Here is a 21860-nt window from a genome sequence, read left to right on the forward strand (position 1 = left end):
CGCTTCTGGTGACATCAGCGGGATTAAGGACATGGCAACGCAGGCGCAGTGGTTTTCAGACTTTAAAGTCTGAAATTCCAGAAGTGAACCGGAGGCGGGGCCGGAGCATCGGTGAGTGATTGCGTGGGCACAGGACATCTGCGGGGGACCGTTAGAAGCCCCGGGTAAGTTCAACTCATTTTCCCCCGATCCTCTACAGTATCCCATTAAGTCAAACATCTGGTCTGTATGCTTTTCCAGGCTTTATAGCTTAAAGTATTAAAGGAGAACTGTAGTGAGAGGTATATAGAGGCTGCCATATTGATTTCCTTTTAAGCAATACCAGTTACCTGGCAGCCCTGCTGAGCTATCTGCTTGCAGAATCACACCAGATACAAGCATGTAGCTAATCTTGTCAGATCTGACAGTAATGTCAGAAACACCTGATCTGCTGCATGCTTGTTCATGGTCTATGGCTAAAAGTATTAGAGGCAGAGGATCAGCAGGATAGCCAGGCAACTGGTATTGCTTAAAAGGAAATCAATATGGCAGCCTCTATATAGCTCTCACTACAGTTCTCCTTTAAAAGCAGAGGATAAGCAGAATTTGCATTGTTTAAAAATAAATAAATATGGCAGCCTCTATATCCCCTTTAGGGCAGTTGAAACACCAGGCACAGAGATTATTGTAGCTTGAAATCTGGCTGCCACTTGGGGCTGCTATAGTGGCATATAGCTGAATTAATGGTAGTATTAGAATTACGTCAGTAACATACCAGTTCCTTAGGTGTACTGTTCTTTGTAGGCGTGGCCTCAGATAAGCCCCTTGTAGCTTTGCAGACCTGAGCTGTGTGTGGTGATACCCGTACAGCTTGAAAATGAACCAATTAAATGTAGCAGCTGATGCATGCAATTGGTCCAATTCCAAGCTACAGAATTTCCATGAAATTACCATAAAAATCTGCATAAACTCAGATTTATTTGCATCTCATTGACCATCCTTATTTCAAAGAAACTTCTGTTAATATTGCATCAGGGGAGTTTAAGTTCTGTAGTGTCTTTCAGTTAGTGAACGTTTTTAAAGGTATAAATAAATATACTTTTTTTAAACCTGGAGTTCAGCTTTAAATATAACTTAATAGGAGGCAGCTAAAGTAATATCCCTTTTGGTTAACGAGATTAAATTAGGAGTTTGACCTTAGCAAGTTAGAATAAACAGCAAGCCTAATAAATGGCCTGTCCAGTCAGCATTGTTTGTAGAAGTGAGGCACAGCACACTCCTTGTAGCAGTAATGCTGCTATTCCATTCTGAAATGACTCTTGCTTATGGTATCTTTACTAACACTGGAATAAAATGTGAAGGCTGTGATTTCATACAGTCACCTTGGAAGGATGGAAATGAACTAGGCTCTCATAGCTTTGAATTAAAAACGATTACACCAATTGCATTATATCTTCAAAGGGAACCGGAGTTGGGCTGTGTGGGTGGATTTATACTTACCTGGAAGTGGCTACCTCCAGCCCCATTAGGTGTGTGGGGTTTATGGCTGTCCTCTCCAGCCGCTCCATTCTTTTGTAATTCCCCCCAGTAATCCGGCTGGTCGCGCATACATGGCTCAGCCCCGCACGCATCCCCCGTTGCGCTCATGCAGCCGGGAGCGTTCTGCACCAGTACAGCAGTACTGTGCAGGCCTAGACCACTCCCAGGTATGGAAGTGCGCCGGGGTGTGGCCCGGCCGTGCATACATAGAAGTGTACGACTACATCTCCGTGATCTGCAGCCCCATGACCAGGAAGTGCACTCCTGAGCACTTTCTGGTTCTCAGCAATGTGCTGACTGCAACTGCAATGTGAGGAAGATGTGGAGGTCACTACTTCCTACAGTATCTTCATCATTGACAGGAGAGATGCCAACATATTTTTTATGGCGTTTTTGCAATCTGTAATGATGGCTAACACCTGCCATATCCCTGCCTTAGTTTCCTCAGGTGGATTCCTCTGTGCCTAAATAACCAAGGTTTTTTTAGCTATGGCAAGCTAGATCAGGGCTGTGGAGTCGGTACAAAAATCTTCCGACTCCTCAGTTTATAAAACCACGACTCAGACTCCAACTCCGGGTACCCAAAATGGCTCCAACTCCTCGACTCCGACTCCTTAGTCTAATATTTAACAGGGCTGTGGATTTTGTACAAAAATCATCCGACTCTGACTCCCGACTCAGATTCCTCAGTTTATGAAATCAATGACTCCGACTCCGGGTGCCCAAAATTGCCCCGACTCCGACTTCAAAGCTCTGAGCTAGATATCGGTTTATTTAGTCAACTGTTTCATTTAGTTAGGATTTACTTCAGAGAAAGATGTTCTTAAGTCCAACAATGGGAAAAAAACGTACTTGACCTTTAGTGTTAAAAGACTTTTTTTTTAGGGTTCTTATTGCTGTCTGTGTTTCTGTTTTTTTTTTCCTTTCTGTTTTGACAGGAAGTTGGTAAACTAGAGGCAGCATCTTTTATAGAGTGGGGGAAAGTTAAAACCACTGCCAAGTTTTCAATTGCTGAATCGGATTTTATATGAAAACAAATTTGGCCCCAAAGAGAGGAAGTGAGTCAAAATCACTGGAATCCAAAAAGTAACATGGACTGCAATAAAAACTCTAGAGAGAATGCAAGTGCATTCTCACTGTCCAAACAAAAAAATACATTTTCCATCGAGTTGGGATTTACGATCAAAAGCCACTTTTTAATAATAGTAAGAATTCATTTTTTTTAGTATTCAAAATTCTGATATTTTTGGTCATTCTAAAAAGTCCTCTATGAATTCAAGTGAACTGTGACTTTATCAATAGGTGTGCTTTAAAGTGCAATTATTCTTCACAACAAAAGTGAAAAAAAATCATAAATATATTATACTGGCATGTGATTGGTTGCTATTTATAAAGCCTTGAACACAACCTAGCCTAAACATACATACAGCCAGCCCGATGCATTGGCAAAAGATCATCTCAGCCGTGTGCATTGTTCTCTGCCTCTGCCTGCCTGCTAAAGCTACTTCATTGTGCACTGCACAGTCGCTCCTGTCCCACCCACATAGCAACAGAATGCGTCGCTCATCTGTTGCCTTGGTACAGCATTCAGCCCTGAACTGTCACCTGAGGGATCGAATTCCAACTCCGCGGACAACAGTCACTGTGCATGTGTACATTATCTTAACACCATCTTCGATCCACACAGCTGTGGATTGGCCATCACAAAGCAATCGGTTTATTCCAGTTACCATGCACCATAGTTCTGTCTTCCCTCTTATAGCCTCTGTTATTAAATAAGGTACATTTTTCACAGTTGTGTGAATTTTACAAGATAGCTGATAAGAACACTATCTTAAGTGACAGGATAAATAAGGATTTCTTATTGCTGGCCACATATACTGCAATCTTTAAAACAATCTATTTAACGACTCACTCAGAATGATTGTACTTAAAACTGTGATTGACTGCATATACAAAGTGTGTCCACAAACAACATGATTATCATTTTCCAGCTGTTCTGACTGATTACCTGGAGAGGAATGATGAATGAAAAGATGGCTTGCTGTTGATGAAGAGAAAATTTAAATTGCACAATCCATTCCATTGACCATTCTACTGGACAATGAAAATGGAGTGTGTATGGCAAGGTATAGTTTTGGATTGCAGTCAGATCAGCTGTAATATTACACTGTAATAAATTAGGCTCTCCCCAGTCATCGTTTTGGTTGTGGCTTGTTTCCTGTCCTATTGAGTCCGGCTTTGGGAGCTGGAATCTTACTACCAGTGTTCAGTGGTCGCTGCTTTGCTATAGAGCTGCCAGCTTTGGTTATGGTTGATCCTCCTTTGAGTCCCCCTGAAAAAAACAATGGAAAGGTAATGAGAACCGTGAGTAGCAGATTGTTGCTGATGTGCAGCAAAGAAATAAGTACTAAAGTGCTTATTTTTTTCCTTCAGACAACAGAAAAATTGTCTGTAAACCTAGTGTAGAGCCAAGGCCTCTACTTTTATCATCTCCATATCACTTCTCTGGTGGTCTAGTGGTGGACCCATTCCTCCCCCTTATAGCATTTCCTCTTGTCTAGGAGGGCCCTCCCTCTCATATAGAGTGTTTCCTGGTAATCTAATGGCCACCCTCACTTTCCATGTCTCCTAATTGCAGAGTTCTGGCAATGGAAGAGCTTCTCACCTGATATGGGACCAGATTGGCTAGAAGAACAAGCACTGATTTCCTGGCTGCTGGGTGTATTTCCTGAAAAGGGGTAACATAGCTTTCAAACTGGAGGGATGTGGTTCCTGGAAGGAGGAGGTAATATGCATAAAGTGGTGGCAGGGAGGTAACTGGGACTTGTGTAAATGGCTTCACGATGGAAGGATGTGGATGCTGGAGGTGTAATGGCGGGAGAGGGGAAGAGATGTACTAAATAAGGATCCTGTCCTATGGTGTGTGTAGTGAAGTTGCAGGAGGTTGCAAATGTGTCTCATGGGGACAATATAGTGGCAGGGGAGGATTGTGGTTCATGCAATGATGATGATATGCATGCAGGACAGAGAAATATAATTTTGAGGGGATGAGGGTAATGTGATGAAGGAAGAGCTGTGTCTTAGCTAGGGATAATACGCATGCAGGAGATGAGATCTGGCTCTGAATGTACATGACAACTTTTTGTTTCGGACTAAATGACTTTAATAGTAAGAAAACTCCAGCTTTAATAGTAAGAAAAGTCCAGCATATATCTCAGAGACTCAGCTCCGTTATCTCGTGCCACACTTCCAACGGGCCACCAACCCCTCTGATTCCAGAAAGCGGTACAAAGGAAGCGACATACTACTGGCTTAAGTGCTTTATCACAGCATCTGCATACTACATGTTACGTACATGCACCTAATGAAGGACTCCCATCCGTAACATGTAGTGTGCAGATCCTGTGAAGAAAAACACTTCAGCAAGCCAGTGGTGTGCCGCTTTATTTGTACTGTTTTCTACATGACTTTGTCCGGCTCAAGATGCTTGATTTCTATTTTATGATTCCTTCTGTAAGCATAATCACATATTATAAAAAGGAAGCAGAAGGGACAAGATTATGTGGCTCGTCATTCTGAGGTGTTAATCCTGTCTACATAAGTACATTTTTAACTCGTCTCATTTCCACTCCCAATTTAAATGTGGATCCACACTCCCTAAAACCCCACTACAGTGTCCGACCTTCCCACGTGGCATCTAGGAGAGGGCATGGCTCTCCTAGTACATTGAGTGGCAGGAAGAGGAGGAAATGTGAAAGTGATGAAGAGGTTCTCGGGGAGCAATGTGGTAGAGTAGGGGAAGGGCACCAATCAGTTCTGAAGTGCATGGAGCTTTAGGAAAAATGCACTATCCAGCTAAATGGTGGGATCATCCCAAAGATGAAAAGCCTTCAAGGGTGTTGGTTCAATGTTAGGCTGGTTAGAGAGGTAGGGGTTAGATATGAAAAAAAAAAATCCTGGAAATGGGGTTTAAAAGTTATAACTTTTCTCCTACACGATTCCACCTGTAGAAGAAATCACGTAAAAACGGCTGACCATCTCTCATCCTGGCACTTCATTTTTCTCCAGGGCATTCCAGCACATGTAGACAGGTTAGGACATGCTGGACTGTTCAGAGCAATGGCACAATAATGAGTACACTACATAGTACTTCTTAACAAAACAAGGCATGATGCCAAGAATACAATGCCCAAAATAGCTGCCTGGGCTTTCTGTAAACAACAAAAAAGGTGAAGTAACTAACACACCATCACGAAGAAGGTTTCATACCTGTTGCTCCTTGCTGTGTTCTCTGAAGAGCCAGTGTCCTGCGGGGATTCATTTTACAACCATCTTTTCCCATGAGGTGGGATTTCCAGGTCTGTAAAGAGAAAAATGTATCTTGTAAATTTGCTGACACAAAGGAACTCTCCACAAACTGAAACTGCCCTGTAGAGAGATGGATAAGGAGTGCTGATGATCTTCGTAGTTTCATTAGAGTCACACCAAAAACAATCACGCAGCTACTGCCCACAAACCTTTGTCAAAGCACCTGATCTGCATCCTCCTTCTGGGTCAGTGGCTTTAGGTATTAAACTGGGATGAAAATGGTGATAGAAAAATCTTATACCTACTGCCAAGTAGAAGAGCATTACTATAACATTTTCCCTTTCCTCACTTTGACTTTAAAACAAATAATTATTTACATTATCTCTATTACTCTAAGTGCCTGTATACCAGAAGCGGGTGCTTCTTATTGTTCACTTCTCCCCACTTCCTTGCTCATAGTGATCTGCTGTCATGGCAACGGCAGACACTTCATTTGAAAATGTACCTGAGCTGCATGTCTTTTCACTGGGCTGATACCGGTGACATCACAGTGACTGACAGTGGTATCTGTCCAGTGGAAAGCTGCGCAGTTCGAGTCCATGTCCAAATGAGGCGTGGTTACTATGAGCGAGGAGGTGGGAGGAGTGAGCAATAAGCTTGACTCCTGCTTCCAGTATACAGGCACTTTAAAGACACAGGTAATGTATCAAATTATCTATTTCTAACACAAACCGGTGGAAGGGAAAATTGATACACTAAAATTCTTGTACCTAGCAATAGGTACTAGAGTTTTCTATTACCAGTTGCATCCCCCTTTAAAGGTACAGGATAAGTAGGACAACCAGGCAACTGGCATTGTTTTAAAGGAAATGAATGTAGCCGCTTCCATGCCCCTTTCACTTCAGGGTCACTTTAAAGGACAACTGAAGTGAGAAGAATATGGAGGCGGTTATATTTACCGTAATTCCTTTTAAACAATACCAGTTGCCTGGCAGCCCTGCTGGTCTATTTGGCTGCAGTATTGACTGAATCACACCAGAAACAAGCATATAGCTAATCTTGTCAGTTCTGACAATAGTGTCAGAAATACTTGATCTGCTGCATGCTTGTTCAGGGGCTATGGCTGAAAGTGGTAGATACAGAGGATCAGTAGGACAGCCAGGCAACTAATATTGCTTAAAAGGAAATAAATATGGCAGCCTCCATTATCTACACGGGGGGCAAAAAATATTGGACTAAAACTGGAACTGGCAAGAATTCTTGTCTTATTTGACAGGTCACTTTGAGCAGCTGCTCCACTTTTTACGTCTTTGTGCATTCTCTTAAAGGACAACCTAGGTGACATGATGAGCTAGACATGTGCGTGTATATAGTGCCAAGCACACAAATAACTAGGCTGTGTTCCTTTTTTTTATTTCTCTGCCTGAAAGAGTTAAACATCAGGTTTGCAAGTGACAGTTTCAGTCCACGTCGGGACCGGGTCGGACTGGATCAGACTATAGCATATAGCATAACCTTCACTGATAAGTAATTACAGCCATATAACACTTCCATGTCAGGAAATGGCTTCTGAGAGCAGGAAAGAGATAAAAAGAGTCAATAATTAACCACTTCGCCGCCCAGGTACAGTATATCTACACCCCTTTTAACTTAATTTCCCCGCCCGGAGCGTAGATATACGCACCCCCGCCACTACTGCCACTGTCCGCGCTCCCGCTCGTGCTCCCGCGCTCGTGCACGCCGCCACCTGCTCGCCTGGAGATATGAATGGGAAAAACATTCCCGTTCATTGATCTAAGCCCCCCAGCAATGATCGTCTGCTAGTATGAGAAGCAGCGTGATCATTGTAAAAAAAAAAAAAGTTTCCCAGCCTCACTGAACTTCCTGTAAGCGTACTTCCTACGCTTACAGGACGCATTTACAAAAAATTACTGTGGCCATCTTGTGGCCAAAAAGTAAAACTACAGTCAAAAACATTTTTCATAAACAAATACATTATTTTACATTATAAATTAACTCATTAACTCCCACACTCCCCAATTGTTACCAATTTTTTTTTCGTAATAAAACAATAATAAAAAAAAACTTACAATAAAAAAAAAACCATAAATAGTTACCTTAGGGACTGAACTCTTTAAATATTTATATCAAGAGAGTATAACACTTACTTTATAAATCATGGGCTTGTAATTAGGGATGGACGCAAAACTGAAAAAATGCACCTTTATTTCCAAATAAAATATTGGTGCCAAACATTGTGATAGGGACATAATTTAAACAGTGTAATAACCAGGACAAATGGGCAAATAAGTTACATGGATTTTAATTACAGTAGCATGCATTATTTAAAAACTATAATGGCCGAAAACTGAAAAATAATGATTTTTTCCCACATTTTTCCTATTTTCCCATTAAAACACATTTAGCATAAAATAATTCTTGGCACAATGTTCCACCTAAAGAAAGCCTAATTGGTGGCGGAAAAAACCCAAAATATAGTTCATTTCATTGTGATAAGTAATGATAAAGTTATAGGCGAATGAATGGAAGGAGAGCTGAAAGGTGAAAATTGCTCAAATGCTGAAGGGGTAAAACCCCTCAGTTGTGAAGTGGTTAATAGATGTGAGCTCTAGCATACTTCAATTAAGGCATCATTGAGCAGAGACAAAAACAGTAAAAACTTAAAAACTAGATCTAAATATGAAATAAAACTGTGGGATATCTGAAAAAGTCACTTTTCGGTGAAGGAGGATAGATACAATTTTCACCTCGGATGTCCTTTAATAAAGCAGCCCTGCAATGTTCAAGTCTACAATTATACATCCTGAGAAAAAAAACAAAAATGAGGAACTTGATATAAATAAGACTCACTGGTTAAACAAAGGTTATGAGCGATTATGTGCTGCAGACTGGAGTGAGGAGATGATGGCAAAATGGATGACTGAGCAGCTTGTAGGCTTCACTGCAGGTGTGCAGCTTGCACGATTATCAAGCCCCTTGGGGCAGGCTACTTATGTACTAATTTTACCCAGGTTTAGATGCTGTAAAGACACAACGTTATAGAGACTATATGCCTTATGTACCTTATGAATCCTCTAATGAAGTAATAATGATGCCTCTTAAGTACAGTATTTTCTACTTAAAAGGAATTCAATGGTAATTGTCATTTACAACACCCAGGATGTGTACAAAAGGCAAGACCATAGTATAGAAGGTGGAACCATCTAACTCATTCCTTTATGCTCCTGAGCACCAGGCATGTGCTGAAAGAAACCTAAAAGCCTCCTACATAAATGACTGCACAGTACAGATGTGCACTCTAAAGTGTAGCTGAACTTGTACAAACTAAGGGCTTGTTCCCAGAACAACACACAAGCACAAGAGGCAGGCAACACGATCTTCCCTGGTTTACTCAATACCATTTCCAGTGATTTCCAATTTCTTTCAGCACAAATTGTTATTTTCTGTCATAATGTTTGCTTTTCTTTCAAGCGATTGCATACTCTGTCAGGGAAACTGATCTGATTGGCTAATCATGTGAAATCACACAGCAAAACTGCATTAATCAGCATCTGCACATGACTTTTTTTTACGTTTGCATTGAGTTTAATACAAGCACAAATGCATGAAAAATGCAGCATGCAGAACGTTTATGATTCAGTAATAATCACCTCACACTAAGGGGAATGGAGTACCATAATTTACATAAAAAAATTGTCCTTGTGATCAGCAAATAGCATGCGCTCAAGAAATCAGGTTGCCTTATGTGTTCTAGGAACAAGGAGTCAAATTATGCCTAGACTCCCCTCCCACTCTGTGTATCTGTGTACATGGTGTGTTTGCAGCTGCAGAATGTGCAGCGGATGCAGACAGAGATTGAGGGGGAGAGGAGTGCGGTGGCTTAGGTTGTGCAGTGTGAAGGACGTCGCCCTCTGAGGACCGGAGCCTATAGCGGCAAGATGACCAGAGACAGAGAGTAGGAGAGGAGCATGCCAGCAGGATCGATAAGTGCTTCCCTGCGCATTCTGCACCATACATTCAGAATATAAGACCCACTGACTCCCCCCCCCCCCCCCCAGTTTTGGGGAAGAAGTGTGTCTTATATTAAAAAACAAAAACAAAACAAAACAGTAATTCATACACACTTGAGCAAGTGGCAACTCAGCCACCTAGTGTTAAGTGTGGCAGTCTGTAAACACATGGTTACCTGCTTGTCATTTCATTACATTAGACATTACAGTACACATTGTACATTACAGGTACAGTAACTTTGTGGTACATGGATACCCAGGGAAGGGGAACTGAACAGTCTGGCGACCGTGCTGATCAACCATACAACCATACATGTGAAATAGGCCCAAGTGCCTGGAACAGCTATCAGCTCTCACTCAGTCACCTACGTACACTGAGAGGCAAGATGGACTCCATGAAACAAAGAGAACAGATTCTACTGTCCTGGTCAGAAATGCAAAATTACACTGTGTGCCATTGAAACAATGTTAATTTAAGTGACGCTGTTGTAGGAGGGATATGAAGGCGGCCATATTTTTATCCTTTAAAACAAATGTGAAGCCAGCTAAAAAAAAAGTTAAAATACTCACCTATAGAGAGGCGAGTCTCAGGATCCCAAAGTGCCTTCACGGTCCTCTCTCGGTGTCCTCTTTCCCCCGCTGACCCCCATTTAAATTTGCCAACTTTGTGAGTCCTAGGAAGCACTTGCATCCACAAGTGCTTTGGGTGCATCTGTATTGCGCGTGCACAAGCGGGCGCACTCGTGTGCAGCATGGAACCGCTCCACTTTGGAAGTACTCTGGGACATTATTCTGAAGCCTTCACGAGGACTTCTGAATATTCCAATGGCTAGTCAAATACATTTCACAGGGGAAAAAGGGTGGTCCAAGTGCATAGAAAGAGGACCGGGATCCAGAGACTTCCCTCTAGATCAGTGAAGTGAGTATAGTGAGTATCTAACTTTTTTTTTGTTTGCAGTTTGGCTTTAGTTTTACTTTATAACCATACCAGTTGCCTGGCTGTCCTGCTTATGTTTCTGGCTTCACATCCCTGAAACATGCATGGGACTAGTGTAGTCAGACTTTAGTCAGAGCATCTGATCTGTCTGCATACTTATTTTCGGTCTGAAATTTGAGGTGTATGTGGCAGAGGATCACCAGGACAGTCAGGCAACGGGTGTCATTTAAAAATAACTAAATATGGCAACTGTAAAACTCTCACTACCGGGTCCCTTTAACTGAAGCATCCCACCCATGAATTACTGGCACTCATAAGAGTTTGGATGTGACTGGCTGGGAGTAGTGTAGTTACACTGTTATAACTACAAACACAAGAAAGTAACTGGGTGGAGGAAGATGATACAATGGTCATAACTAAATATTGTCAGTGCATACAAACATGCCAAGCCCTAATGGAAGTGGAAACATTGCAGGTGTTGCCCTACATCTATTGAACCAAACATAGATGAGACTTCCAGATTTTTTTTCCATGAATATATACCAGTGGTGAACAAGGATGAGACTACTGGAAAAAAATATATACATATATGTTTTTGTTTTTCAACTTAGTCACTGAGAATGAAACGGATTTACAAAGATTTTCCTAGCTGAGGACTGGTCATTATATAGTGTCCTGTAATCCTGACCTGGATGTATCAACCATTGTTAGCTGGTTCATACCAGAATAGATCATGGTTAGTGTATGCTTATATTCCGCAGGCCCTGACGCAAGTTTTTGCAACCCACCCTTGTGAGTATAAACTGATCTACCACAATATACCAACTTAAACTAACGTTATTGCTCTGGATCCCTCATAGAACCTTCTTTACTCCCCATGAGACTTTACCTCATGGATTCAAGTAACTCTAAAACATGTTTCAGTGGATGTCAGGCAGACAGTACTCTGGTCCACATATTCTGTACCTGTCCAAAAGTGTCTAGACTTAGGTCTAAAATCAATACCCTTCTCATGAGAGTATTCAAAAGAGCAATCATCAAAGATCCTCAGGTCTTATATAAAGCATCCTGAGCACAGACATATCACATATAGCATATTGCTAACGCCACTAAGTCCCATATTGCAGCTGGTTGGTGATCCCACTCTCTATCTTTTGATACTTTTCTCAGGAACATAGACTCTACAATAGTCTCTGTACGTATTAATGCATGCTCCAGGGCCCCTTAGCATTCACAATGGCTATTATTTGCTACACCAGTTTTGTACTAAACCAAATAATTTAAAAAAGAAAAAATAATTTCAATACATTCTCTTTAAATTGCAAAAATTCAAATAAACAGCCTATAAATCAAACTTTAAAATACACTTGCCCTTGGCTGTTAATGTATTACGGTATCTTAGCTGACTAGGATCAAGCAACAATTATTTGGACCAGCAACAGCCAGCATCCACTTACTGTCAGGTTGGCCAAGTACTGACCCCCTCTCTATCGAGCTTTTCTTCTTAAAATATATTGCAGACAAAAAGTGAAAGCAGAGCCACAATCTTCCTGCCAAGCCCATTCCATTTAATCTTTATGTTTTGGAATGAAGGAAAATATCACATAACAAAAAAAAGCCCTTTCTAGTGATTTTTTGTTTCCCAATTAAAGAAATGCACGAGATGTAAAGGTTGCAATGGAATTCAAGCAGTAAATGGGCTGAGTAGAGTACAAAATGTCTTTATTTGAAATTATAACTCTGTGTCCTTTCATACAGGTGCCTTACTGAGATCACTTACCAGAGGGGTTTAACACTGATGGAAGAATAAAGGAAATATTGAAGTCTATACAGAGGCCACGGGGTAAACTGCACCCCCTTCTATTCATTACAGTAAACGCCTGCTAGCAACTTAACTGTTGCTACATAAACCACTTTACTCGTATAAAATGTCTTTGCAATTTGGAACTGAATCATGAAATACAACTCTGCCTGCTTACAGCAGAATGTTAATCAAAGCACATACATGAGTACAAGTAAAATGAATATAGAGTTAAAGGTTCATTTTGTATTGATTTGATTTACCGTATCACACAAGAAATTTTACAGGTGATTTTTTAAATCAGAAAATAAAATGATCAAAAATGAATTTGTAGACATTAGCATTCAAACTGCTTATTTACTAGTCACGAGAATAGGGTATTTTATTGGGAGGAGGGAGGCACCCAAAAATACAAAATAGGGTGTAAGGACAGTATAAAAAATGATACAGTATATAAGAAGAGGTATCTTACCTCTCCAGATGCAAATCCCAGACAAAGAGGGTTTTTTAGATAAGATTTATACAAGGATGGTTAAAAAAAGACAATGCATTTCTTGAGTCTCTGTACGCTTCCTCAGGTCAATAAAACATTATATATAATTTTTATACAGTCCTTACACCCCATTTTGTTTTGTTTTTTGGGGGCCTCCACCCCCAGTGTTTTTTAATTACACCTCCTCAGGAAGTTGCTAGCCTTCGGTCCCCGTCTGCGTAAACCAGTAAAAAATAAACCAGACAGCTCAGAATGCTTTACTTTACATTGTAGTCTGTAGTAATACTCCACTTAAAGTGAACATCCAGACTAAAAATTATTAAAATAAAATAAAATGGTTAAAAAGTTTGAAAGGGGCTGGTAGATATGAACTTAACCTACTCTCAGGGAAAACACTCAAGGGTGAGATAAATAATTATAGCTTCAGGCCGGTTTCAGACTACAAACCGGCATAAGCGATGCGTCACACCTGGTGCACCGTATTGCACCATCAAAAACAGGCCTTCAGGTAACACTGCGCTATTGAGTGGTGTTCCCCGTCTTGCTGCCAGCCAAGTGATGTGTGCTTGCCGTCACTTCCTGCTTTGATTATGTAGAAGTTAAGTTGTTAATATACACTTGCGACATTGCAGCGTGCATGCGCGGATCAGTAATTTTAAAAAAATCCACACATGCTATAGACTAATATGACTTCCGGGCGGACGCAGATTGCTGCAACTCGATGCAGAAGATGCGCGGTAACGTAGTTCTTGACCTGCGTCGGGGATGCAGCAAATACGTCACTTCCGTCGCGTCGTAACGTCGCAGTATGAACGTATCCATAGACTTTCATTGCCCGGCGGTGGAGTGCGGTAAAAATAAAAAAAGTGTGAAAGGGCCCTTAATGTTCCCCCCCAAAAAACCCCTCTAAGGCCTGGTGCACACCAAAAACCGCTAGCAGATCGGCAAAATGCTAGCAGATTTTGAAACGCTTTTTCTTATTTTTCTGTAGCGTTTCAGCTAGCGTTTTGCGTTTTTGTGTAGCGGTTTTGGTGTAGTAGATTTCATATATTGTTACAGTAAAGCTGTTACTGAACAGCTTCTGTAACAAAAACGCCGGCAAAACCGCTCTGAACAGGCGTTTTTCAGAGCGGTTTGCGTTTTTCCTATACTTAACATTGAGGCAGAAACGCATCCGCAATCCAAAACATGCCTCACCCCGGGAGTATGCGTTTCAGCAAAACGCCTCCCGCTCTGGTGTGAACCACCCCATTGAGATACATTGACCAAGCGTATCCGCAGCCGCAAGCGGCTGCAGAAACGCTGAAAAAGCCGCTCGGTGTGCACCAGCCCTAACAGAATGCAATGCGTTTCTCGGGACTAGGTTCCTACTTAATCAGACAAATATCAAGAGCAAATATCAAGAGCAAAAAAAAAAAAAAAAAAGAGCTGTAAGCAAGCAGATGACATATGTTCTTCAATTAAAACAAAAGTTAACCCCAGTGCTTTCTATTTTGTATAGCTAGAACACACATGTATATCAAGGTGGAATGATTTAAAGAGGTTGCAAATCTGGTTTAGGAAATGACACCGTTAGGGCTCGTTCACACTGTAGGCGTTTTCGTTTTTTTTTTTTACGTGCGGGCGAGGTTTAAAATTGTCCACCAAACGCTTGTGCAATGAATGTCTATGCGAAGGTTCATATCAGCGCGGGTCGTGCACTGTCTGTTCAATAAAGCGGTGCCTGGACCATTTTTGAGGCAATTCCGCCTCAATGGAAAGTATAGGAGAAACGCAAAACGCTCACAAAATCGCTTTGTGTAGCGATTGCGTTCACGGTTTTTAAGAATAAATACATTGTATTTATTCTTTTCGGTGTCAAAGAGTTCACTTCCTGACGTGCGTCAGGGAGTGAATTACAAAACTGCTCGAAAAAAAAACGCTTAGAAAACCGCTAAGCACAAAAATGAATCGCCCACCCAAGTGCCAGGAATCGGAAAAAATGCAACGTGAACAAGGCCTGAAAGTGGAATAAAACTTCATACAATAAAAAAAATATTAACATATCAACTGATAGCTAATTAAGTAGTATCACTTATTGACTTAATCACGTAATGAGAGAAGCCAGAAGCTAGTGTTCTGGCAGAGGCAACAACCTGTTGAAAATGTCCTTTATCAGTAACACAAGTTAGATATACTTTTGACTGTGGACAGTAGCGTAACAATAGCGGATGCACAGGTAGCGACCACACCGCTACAATGCCAAGCCAACATCCACAATGCAATGCAAGCTACCATCAGCTTCGTGCAGCTCGGATTCAGATTTAAGGCAGCTTTTTTTTGTCATGTACATTTTTTTAGTGAGTTACGGTACTTTATTTATTGTGTTTAATCCCCCTTTAATTTTATCTAGCAATGTATTCACAAAAACGTTGAATAATGAAATTGGTAACACACAAGATATTCATATAATCCAGTCTTACCTCCTCTCCAGGTGGAAAGTTTTCATGGCACAGAGGACAATGGTTTGCAACCTTTTCTCCTTTTGCAGCTGTTACAAAAAGCACAAAAACAAACAACCATCAGAAAAAAAAACCCAAAACACCAAAAAGTGCACCTGAAGTTTAATTTTAATCGCTGCGATAGCCATATTCCTATCATAGTCGAAGGCCAATTTATGGGGAAACCAATTCACTTGTCTCTCTGTGTGCGTGCACTAGGAACTGGACTGAAGGGCTGCAGGGGCAGTGCTTAAACATATAACAAGCAACTGCCTGACTCAACCACCTCCTTGTGATAACCTGTACCTCAAAAAGTTGGTGAGGGAGTGACTACACTCAAAATACATCAAACAACAATAAATAATTAAAGCATGATATATCCAAAAATACAAAAACACTTTTATTGGTCAAATATACAAACAAACAGACCAACCAATAAAAACCAATTAAAATTGGACATATATGAGCGCTCTTGCACACCTCGCCTGATACTACATAAACAGACACTTATACAACCCTTCTGGTACCGGTACCAAACTTCCAGATCTTCAGAGAGGGGGAGAGGACTGTATGGCATCAGGTGAGGTGTGCTCATATATGGCCAATTTTAATTGTTTTTAATTGGTTGGTCTCTGTTTGTATATTTCACCAATAAAACTGCTTTTGTATTTTTGAATATACCATGAGCAGCCATGCTGTAATTATTTATTGTTCTGCAGGGGCAATGCTGCCTGGTAACTAATTAGAGGTTATAAAGCTTGTGTGTGGCTATGCAATTGCTTGTGACAGAAAGATAGAGATATAAAAGTTTAAGGGAACCTAAACTGAGAAGGATATGGATTTTCGCTTTTAAAATAATACCAGTTGCCTGACTCTCCTGCTGATCCTGTGTCTCTAATACTTTCATCCACAGCCCCTGAACAAGCATGCAGATCAGGTTCTCTGACTAAAGTCAGACTGGTTTAGCTGCATGCTTGTTTCAGGTGTGTGATTCAGCCACTACTGCGGCTAAAGAGGTCAGCAGGGCTGCTAAGCAACTGGTATTGTTTAAAGAGAACCCGAGGCGGGGTTCTCACAACGAAATCCACATACAGAGGCTGGGTTTGTCTATAGAGCCCAGCCTCTGTTGCTAATCAGATCCCCCCTAAATCCCCCCTGCGCTCAGCCAGACCCCATAAATCACAGCCGTGCTGTGCGGGCTGTGTTTACCTTTGTAACGTCAGTCTCCGCTCTCCCCCGCCTCCTGCATCGCTCCGGTCACCGCCCACGTCCCTTCCCTCCAATCAGCGGGGAGGGAAGGGACGTGGGCGGGATCAGAGCGATGCAGGAGGTGGGGAGAGCGGAGACTGACGTTTCAAAGGGAAACACAGCTGCTGCTGACACGCTGCGTGTCGGCAGCGCGGCTGTCATTTATGAGGTCTCGCTGAGCGCAGGGGGGATTTAGGGGGGGGGGGGGGGATCTGATTAGCAACAGAGGATGGGCTCTATAGGCAAACCCAGCCTCTGTATTGGTATTTCGTTGTGAGAACCCCGCCTCGGGGTTCTCTTTAAAAGGAAAAATTCATATCCCTCTCAGTTTAGGTTCCCTTTAAGCAGGTCAATGTTTCTAAGTGTAGGAGCTATTGAACCCATAAAACTAAATTAAGAGTATAGGAGTGTGGGAAATTTTTATTTGGGATAAGACCTATGCTATACTTAATGGCCTATTTAAAAAGGTGGCAATATCTAACGGAAAAAAAAAAAGTTATTTTTATATTTATTATTATGGGCTCACAATCTAATCCCTACCATATGTATTTGTCTATGTATGTATCGTGTAGTGTATGTGTTGTAGTCTAGAGCCAATTTTTAGGGGGAAGCCAATTAACTTATCTGTATGTGTTTGGTGTGTGAGGAAACTTGAGAGCCTGGAGGAAACCCACACAGACACGGGGACAACATACAAACTCAGTGCAGATAGGACTCTAGCTGGGATTCAAACGGGGACCATGCACTGCAAGGAGAGAGTGCTTGCTGCTACGCACCCTACTTGTAAAATGGAAATAAACTGAAAATATCACCGTTTTTCAGCAATATCACCAGCAATACATAACTTTCGCATTATAGCCTTTCTGCCTTATTTATAGCTCAAAACTAAAAATATCTCAAGAAAAAAATGGAGATAACTTAGTCCATGTAATAATCTATTTTCAAAATGGACAATAGCTCAAATTATTCTTTACTGTATAAACCACATCCAGGGTGCCTCTTGCACTTACTACGTCTAGGCCACCCATGACATATGCCTTTAAAAAAGCCAATTTTCAATGTTAAAAGAGGAACTTGTTATCTTTGATTCTTGATGGGGTTCTCGTTTAATTCTGAAAGGTTATCAGACTGATTGAATACCAATTAAACCCTATGCGACACATCGATGATCCTTAAAGGTGGATCTGTACAAAAAGACACCCCTCCCAAAAAAGAAAAGGAACCCACAGTATGAGGTCCCCAAGGCATCCAGCCTAGGTGGCCCAGTGAAAGAACAGTATCAAGCTTTGCCACCCTAAGCTATACCAGGCCACTTTCAGCAACACTGGGCAGTAACTTGCATTGGGGTTTGCAATGTCCCAATGCAGAACAAGGGCCTCTTGTCCTCCCAAAGGCCCAGACAAAGGAAATTCGGTAATATTATCAAGTAAGATAGGGAACTTATTGCAGATTTTGAATACTCTATTTAATAATAGAGGGGTCCCCAAATATCCACCTCCACCCAACTGGTGGAAAATCACAGAGAGTTGTTTACTATCTAATGCCCAGTCCTAGAAATCTGCCTATTTCACTGAATAACTACACAAGCTCCTGAATTCTCCCTCCAACAAGGGATCTCTGCTATTAAAGGCCTTTCTACTATTTAAAGAAATACACAGATGCTTTACTGCCAGTTTTCAGATCAATACAGCCAGGGTGCTATCCTGTGTATTCCAGAAGCCTTAGACCAGGCATGGGCAAACTTGGCCCTCCAGCTGTTAAGGAACTACAAATCCCACAATGCATTTGCCTATATGAGTCATGACTGTGGCTGTCAGACTCTTGCAATGCATTGTGGGACTTGTAGTTCCTCAACAGCTGGAGGGCAGAGTTTGTCTATGCCTGCCTTAGACTATGGCTTTCTATGACAATAATCTAAAAATGTCAGTTTTACATATGATATTAATGCATACTGGCCGTTCGGCTTTATATATTTAGCAGTTCTGACAAACTAGAAGTGGGTAAATAAGTTACTGCAAAACAGAATATCTGCATTAAAATGTGTATCCATGTTTAAGAAACATCTCTTCATCCACAAAGTGATTTCCAAGCAGCTACAAACACTGGTCTGCACACCCAGGGAGCAGTACAGCTGGTGGAGGGCGATTGTGTTACGGGACGCACCCAGGCCTCTGTGAATTTAGTCACTGTATAGCTGGAAGGACGTCCCTGTGACTATAGAGACATGAGGAAACTCTTTGAGGCACGCCTGTGATCATTGTATGGCTAATGGACAAGTGCCAGGGTGTGGGGGCACACTCTCCTGCCAGCACAGCCACACTCCTAAATATTGGCTCTATTCAATTTAATGACTATTGGTGTGGACAGAATGATTCATTAAATGGCCCCTGAGATGGGGAAACAGGCTGACCCCTGCTGAGTAGGAATAAAACAAACATGACAGATGAACAAGTCTGGTAGTGCTGTTGTGTAGTCACTGCACCCTCTAGGTAATTTCACCAAGAACACTAGGTCTCACTGATCACCTTTCAGCAGGAGATGGCTGGCAGTGCCCTACATTACTCTGCTTGATCTAAATTACTATGGGCTGTAACTCAAGGTCCCTGATTTTACTATATTATTACTTGACAGCTCCAACGGTTTCGGAGTATGTGATTATTTTTAAAGCTTTTTATCCCCTTCCCGACCACCTAACGCTGATAGGCGTTGGAAGGTGGCAGCCCCAGGATCAGAATCATCTTTATTGTCACCAAGCACACCGAATGGAGTGCCCGGAATTGCTTGTGGTTCACATAGCAAGAGGCAGATCAGGAACATATAACAACACACTGCAAACATAGCAAGGCAAGCAAAACATACAGCAAACATATAGAGCATCGCAATTAGAGTCTTGGGAGGGTCAGAGTTTACAGCTGTGGCAGTCCATGTTTCAAGTCATGGGGGGGGGTCTTGAATTCAGTGAGTTCAACAGGAGAACTGCTTGGGGGAAGAAGGCGTTTATGCGGCTAGTGGTTTTGGCGGGGATGGATCTGAAACGGCTGCCCAATGAAAGGGTCTCGAAGTAGCGTCTGCCCGGGTGGGAGGGGTCGAGAAAAATCTTGGAGGCCCTTGTCTTCATTCTCGTGGAGTTGAGTAGATCTAGCGAGGGCAGGAGGGCAGGTGGGCACCTAATGCTGAAAGGCATCAAGTCCTGCAGCGGGATTTTACAGGGAATCGCACAAGCATCCCAGCTTGAGCGACGAAGCTCCGCACCGTCAGCTGATTGTCGCTAGCAGACTGTTAGACAGCGAAACTGCCGTCTATTTACATAGTACATCGCTGCGATCTACTGCAGCGCTGTATTGGGGACAGCCCTTTCCTTTGGCTGTCTCCTGGAGAGGCTCTGATCGCGATCCCCTCTCATAGTCTAATGCCTATGAGACAGAATCGCCCTGATTGGCTGGCGGGGGGAGGGATGGGAGTAAGAAAAAAAAATTAAAAAAGGACTATTAAATTAGTAAAAAAAAAAAAAACAGCCTGCAGCAGCTATCAGAGCCCACCAACAGAAAGCTCTGTTGGTGTGCAGAAAGGGGGGGAGGGGGTCATTTATGTGCTAAGCTATATGGCTCTGCACCAAGCTATTAAAGCTGCAGAGCACTAAATTGTAAAAAATAGCCTGGTCACTAGGGAGGTGTAAGCCTATGGTCCCGAGCTGGTTAATCCTAACTTACTCAATGCCAATGACCTATGTATCCCAAGGGTGCCTTTGGCAGGGTCACTACAGTTTTAGGGCTCGTTTCCACTGTAGCGGTGCGGAATCGCCTGGATTCCACCGTAGAAGAAATCGCATGCGGCTGCGTTTCCGCATGCGGATTTACCCGCGATTTCGCATGCGATTTTGCATGGTAAGGAGCCAGGCGAATTTAACCATGTCACTGCCTGTGCAAAGCTCCATTGCTTTGCATGCGAAATCGCGGGGAAATCCGCATGACAAAGCCACATGCGATTTCCCTATTGAATGCATTAGCGGCGATTCACCTGCATTCCTGCCGCACGCGAAATCTGACGACCCTGTCGTGCAGATTTTTCCCGCACGCCGAAACGCACCCGCTCGACGCACAAGTGGAAACAATCCCATCCACTTGTATTGCCTATGCGAATCCGCATGCAGTGCCTGCATGCGGATTCGCTATAGTGGAAACGAGCCCTAAAGGGAACCCGAGGTGGGAGGGATATGGAGGCCATATTTTTTTCCTTGTAAACAATGGCAGTTGCCAAGCAGCCCTGTTGATCTTCTGGCATAAGTAGTGTCTGAGTCAAAATCCTGGAACAAGCATATGGCTAATCCAGTATAACCTGAGTCAGCTTAGTCCGAGTACCTGATCTGCTGCATGCATGTTCAGGGTCTATGGCAAATAGTATTAGAGACACAGAGTCAGGAGGACTCGAGGTGAGATATATATGGAGGCTGCAATATTTATTTCCTCTTAAACAATACCAGTTGCCTGGCAGTACTGCTGAGCTTTCTGGTCAGTAGTGTCTGAATCACACACCTGAAACAAGCATGCAGCTTATCTTGTCAGATTTTTGTCAGAAACATCAGATCTACATGCTTGTTCAGGGTCTATGGCTTAAAGTATTGGAGGCAGTGAATAAGGAGGACAGACAGTCAATGTGCATTGTTTGAAAGGAAATAAATATGCCGCTTTTATGTGTCTCTCACCTTGTCTTCCATTTCATTTTACAAAAACTGGTATACGAGATATTTTAAAAATAACAATGGAAAACTATAGGAGCAAATTTAAGAGTATTAGTACAAATATGAAGGTTTTTTCAGTACCATGAGTAACTGAGTGTACTGTACTTGGCACGTGCTTCTTAAGGCCTTTTACTAAATGCATTAAAAAAACAAAACAAAAAAAGTAGCTCAATGTAAGAAGCTAAACTAACATTTAAAGTGATTATTGATAAATAAAGTTATAATGAGCGAGAATATTAATGCTACTCTTGCTGATTGAGTAGACCACTGTCATAAAGAAAGGGATTCATGGGTTATTCCGCC

The 21860-nt window shown here is 42.1% G+C and overlaps 1 protein-coding gene across 2 annotated transcripts in view; it reads right to left on the reverse strand.

The window, feature by feature from the left end:
• Positions 1 to 189: 189 nt before the first annotated feature.
• The window catches only part of CEP104 (centrosomal protein 104), a 152724-nt gene continuing 131053 nt past the window's right edge, over positions 190 to 21860 (reverse strand). For both annotated transcript variants that reach the window (XM_068240489.1, XM_068240488.1), the window contains exons 20-22: positions 15554 to 15621; positions 5791 to 5881; positions 190 to 3853 (exon numbers count right to left, since the gene is read on the reverse strand). In XM_068240489.1, the coding sequence (XP_068096590.1) occupies positions 3714 to 3853; positions 5791 to 5881; positions 15554 to 15621 (299 nt within the window). In that variant the 3' untranslated portion in view covers positions 190 to 3713. The remainder of the gene's footprint in view (positions 3854 to 5790; positions 5882 to 15553; positions 15622 to 21860) is intronic.

Source organism: Hyperolius riggenbachi, chromosome 6 (assembly GCF_040937935.1).
Source record: "Hyperolius riggenbachi isolate aHypRig1 chromosome 6, aHypRig1.pri, whole genome shotgun sequence".
NCBI lineage: Eukaryota > Metazoa > Chordata > Amphibia > Anura > Hyperoliidae > Hyperolius > Hyperolius riggenbachi.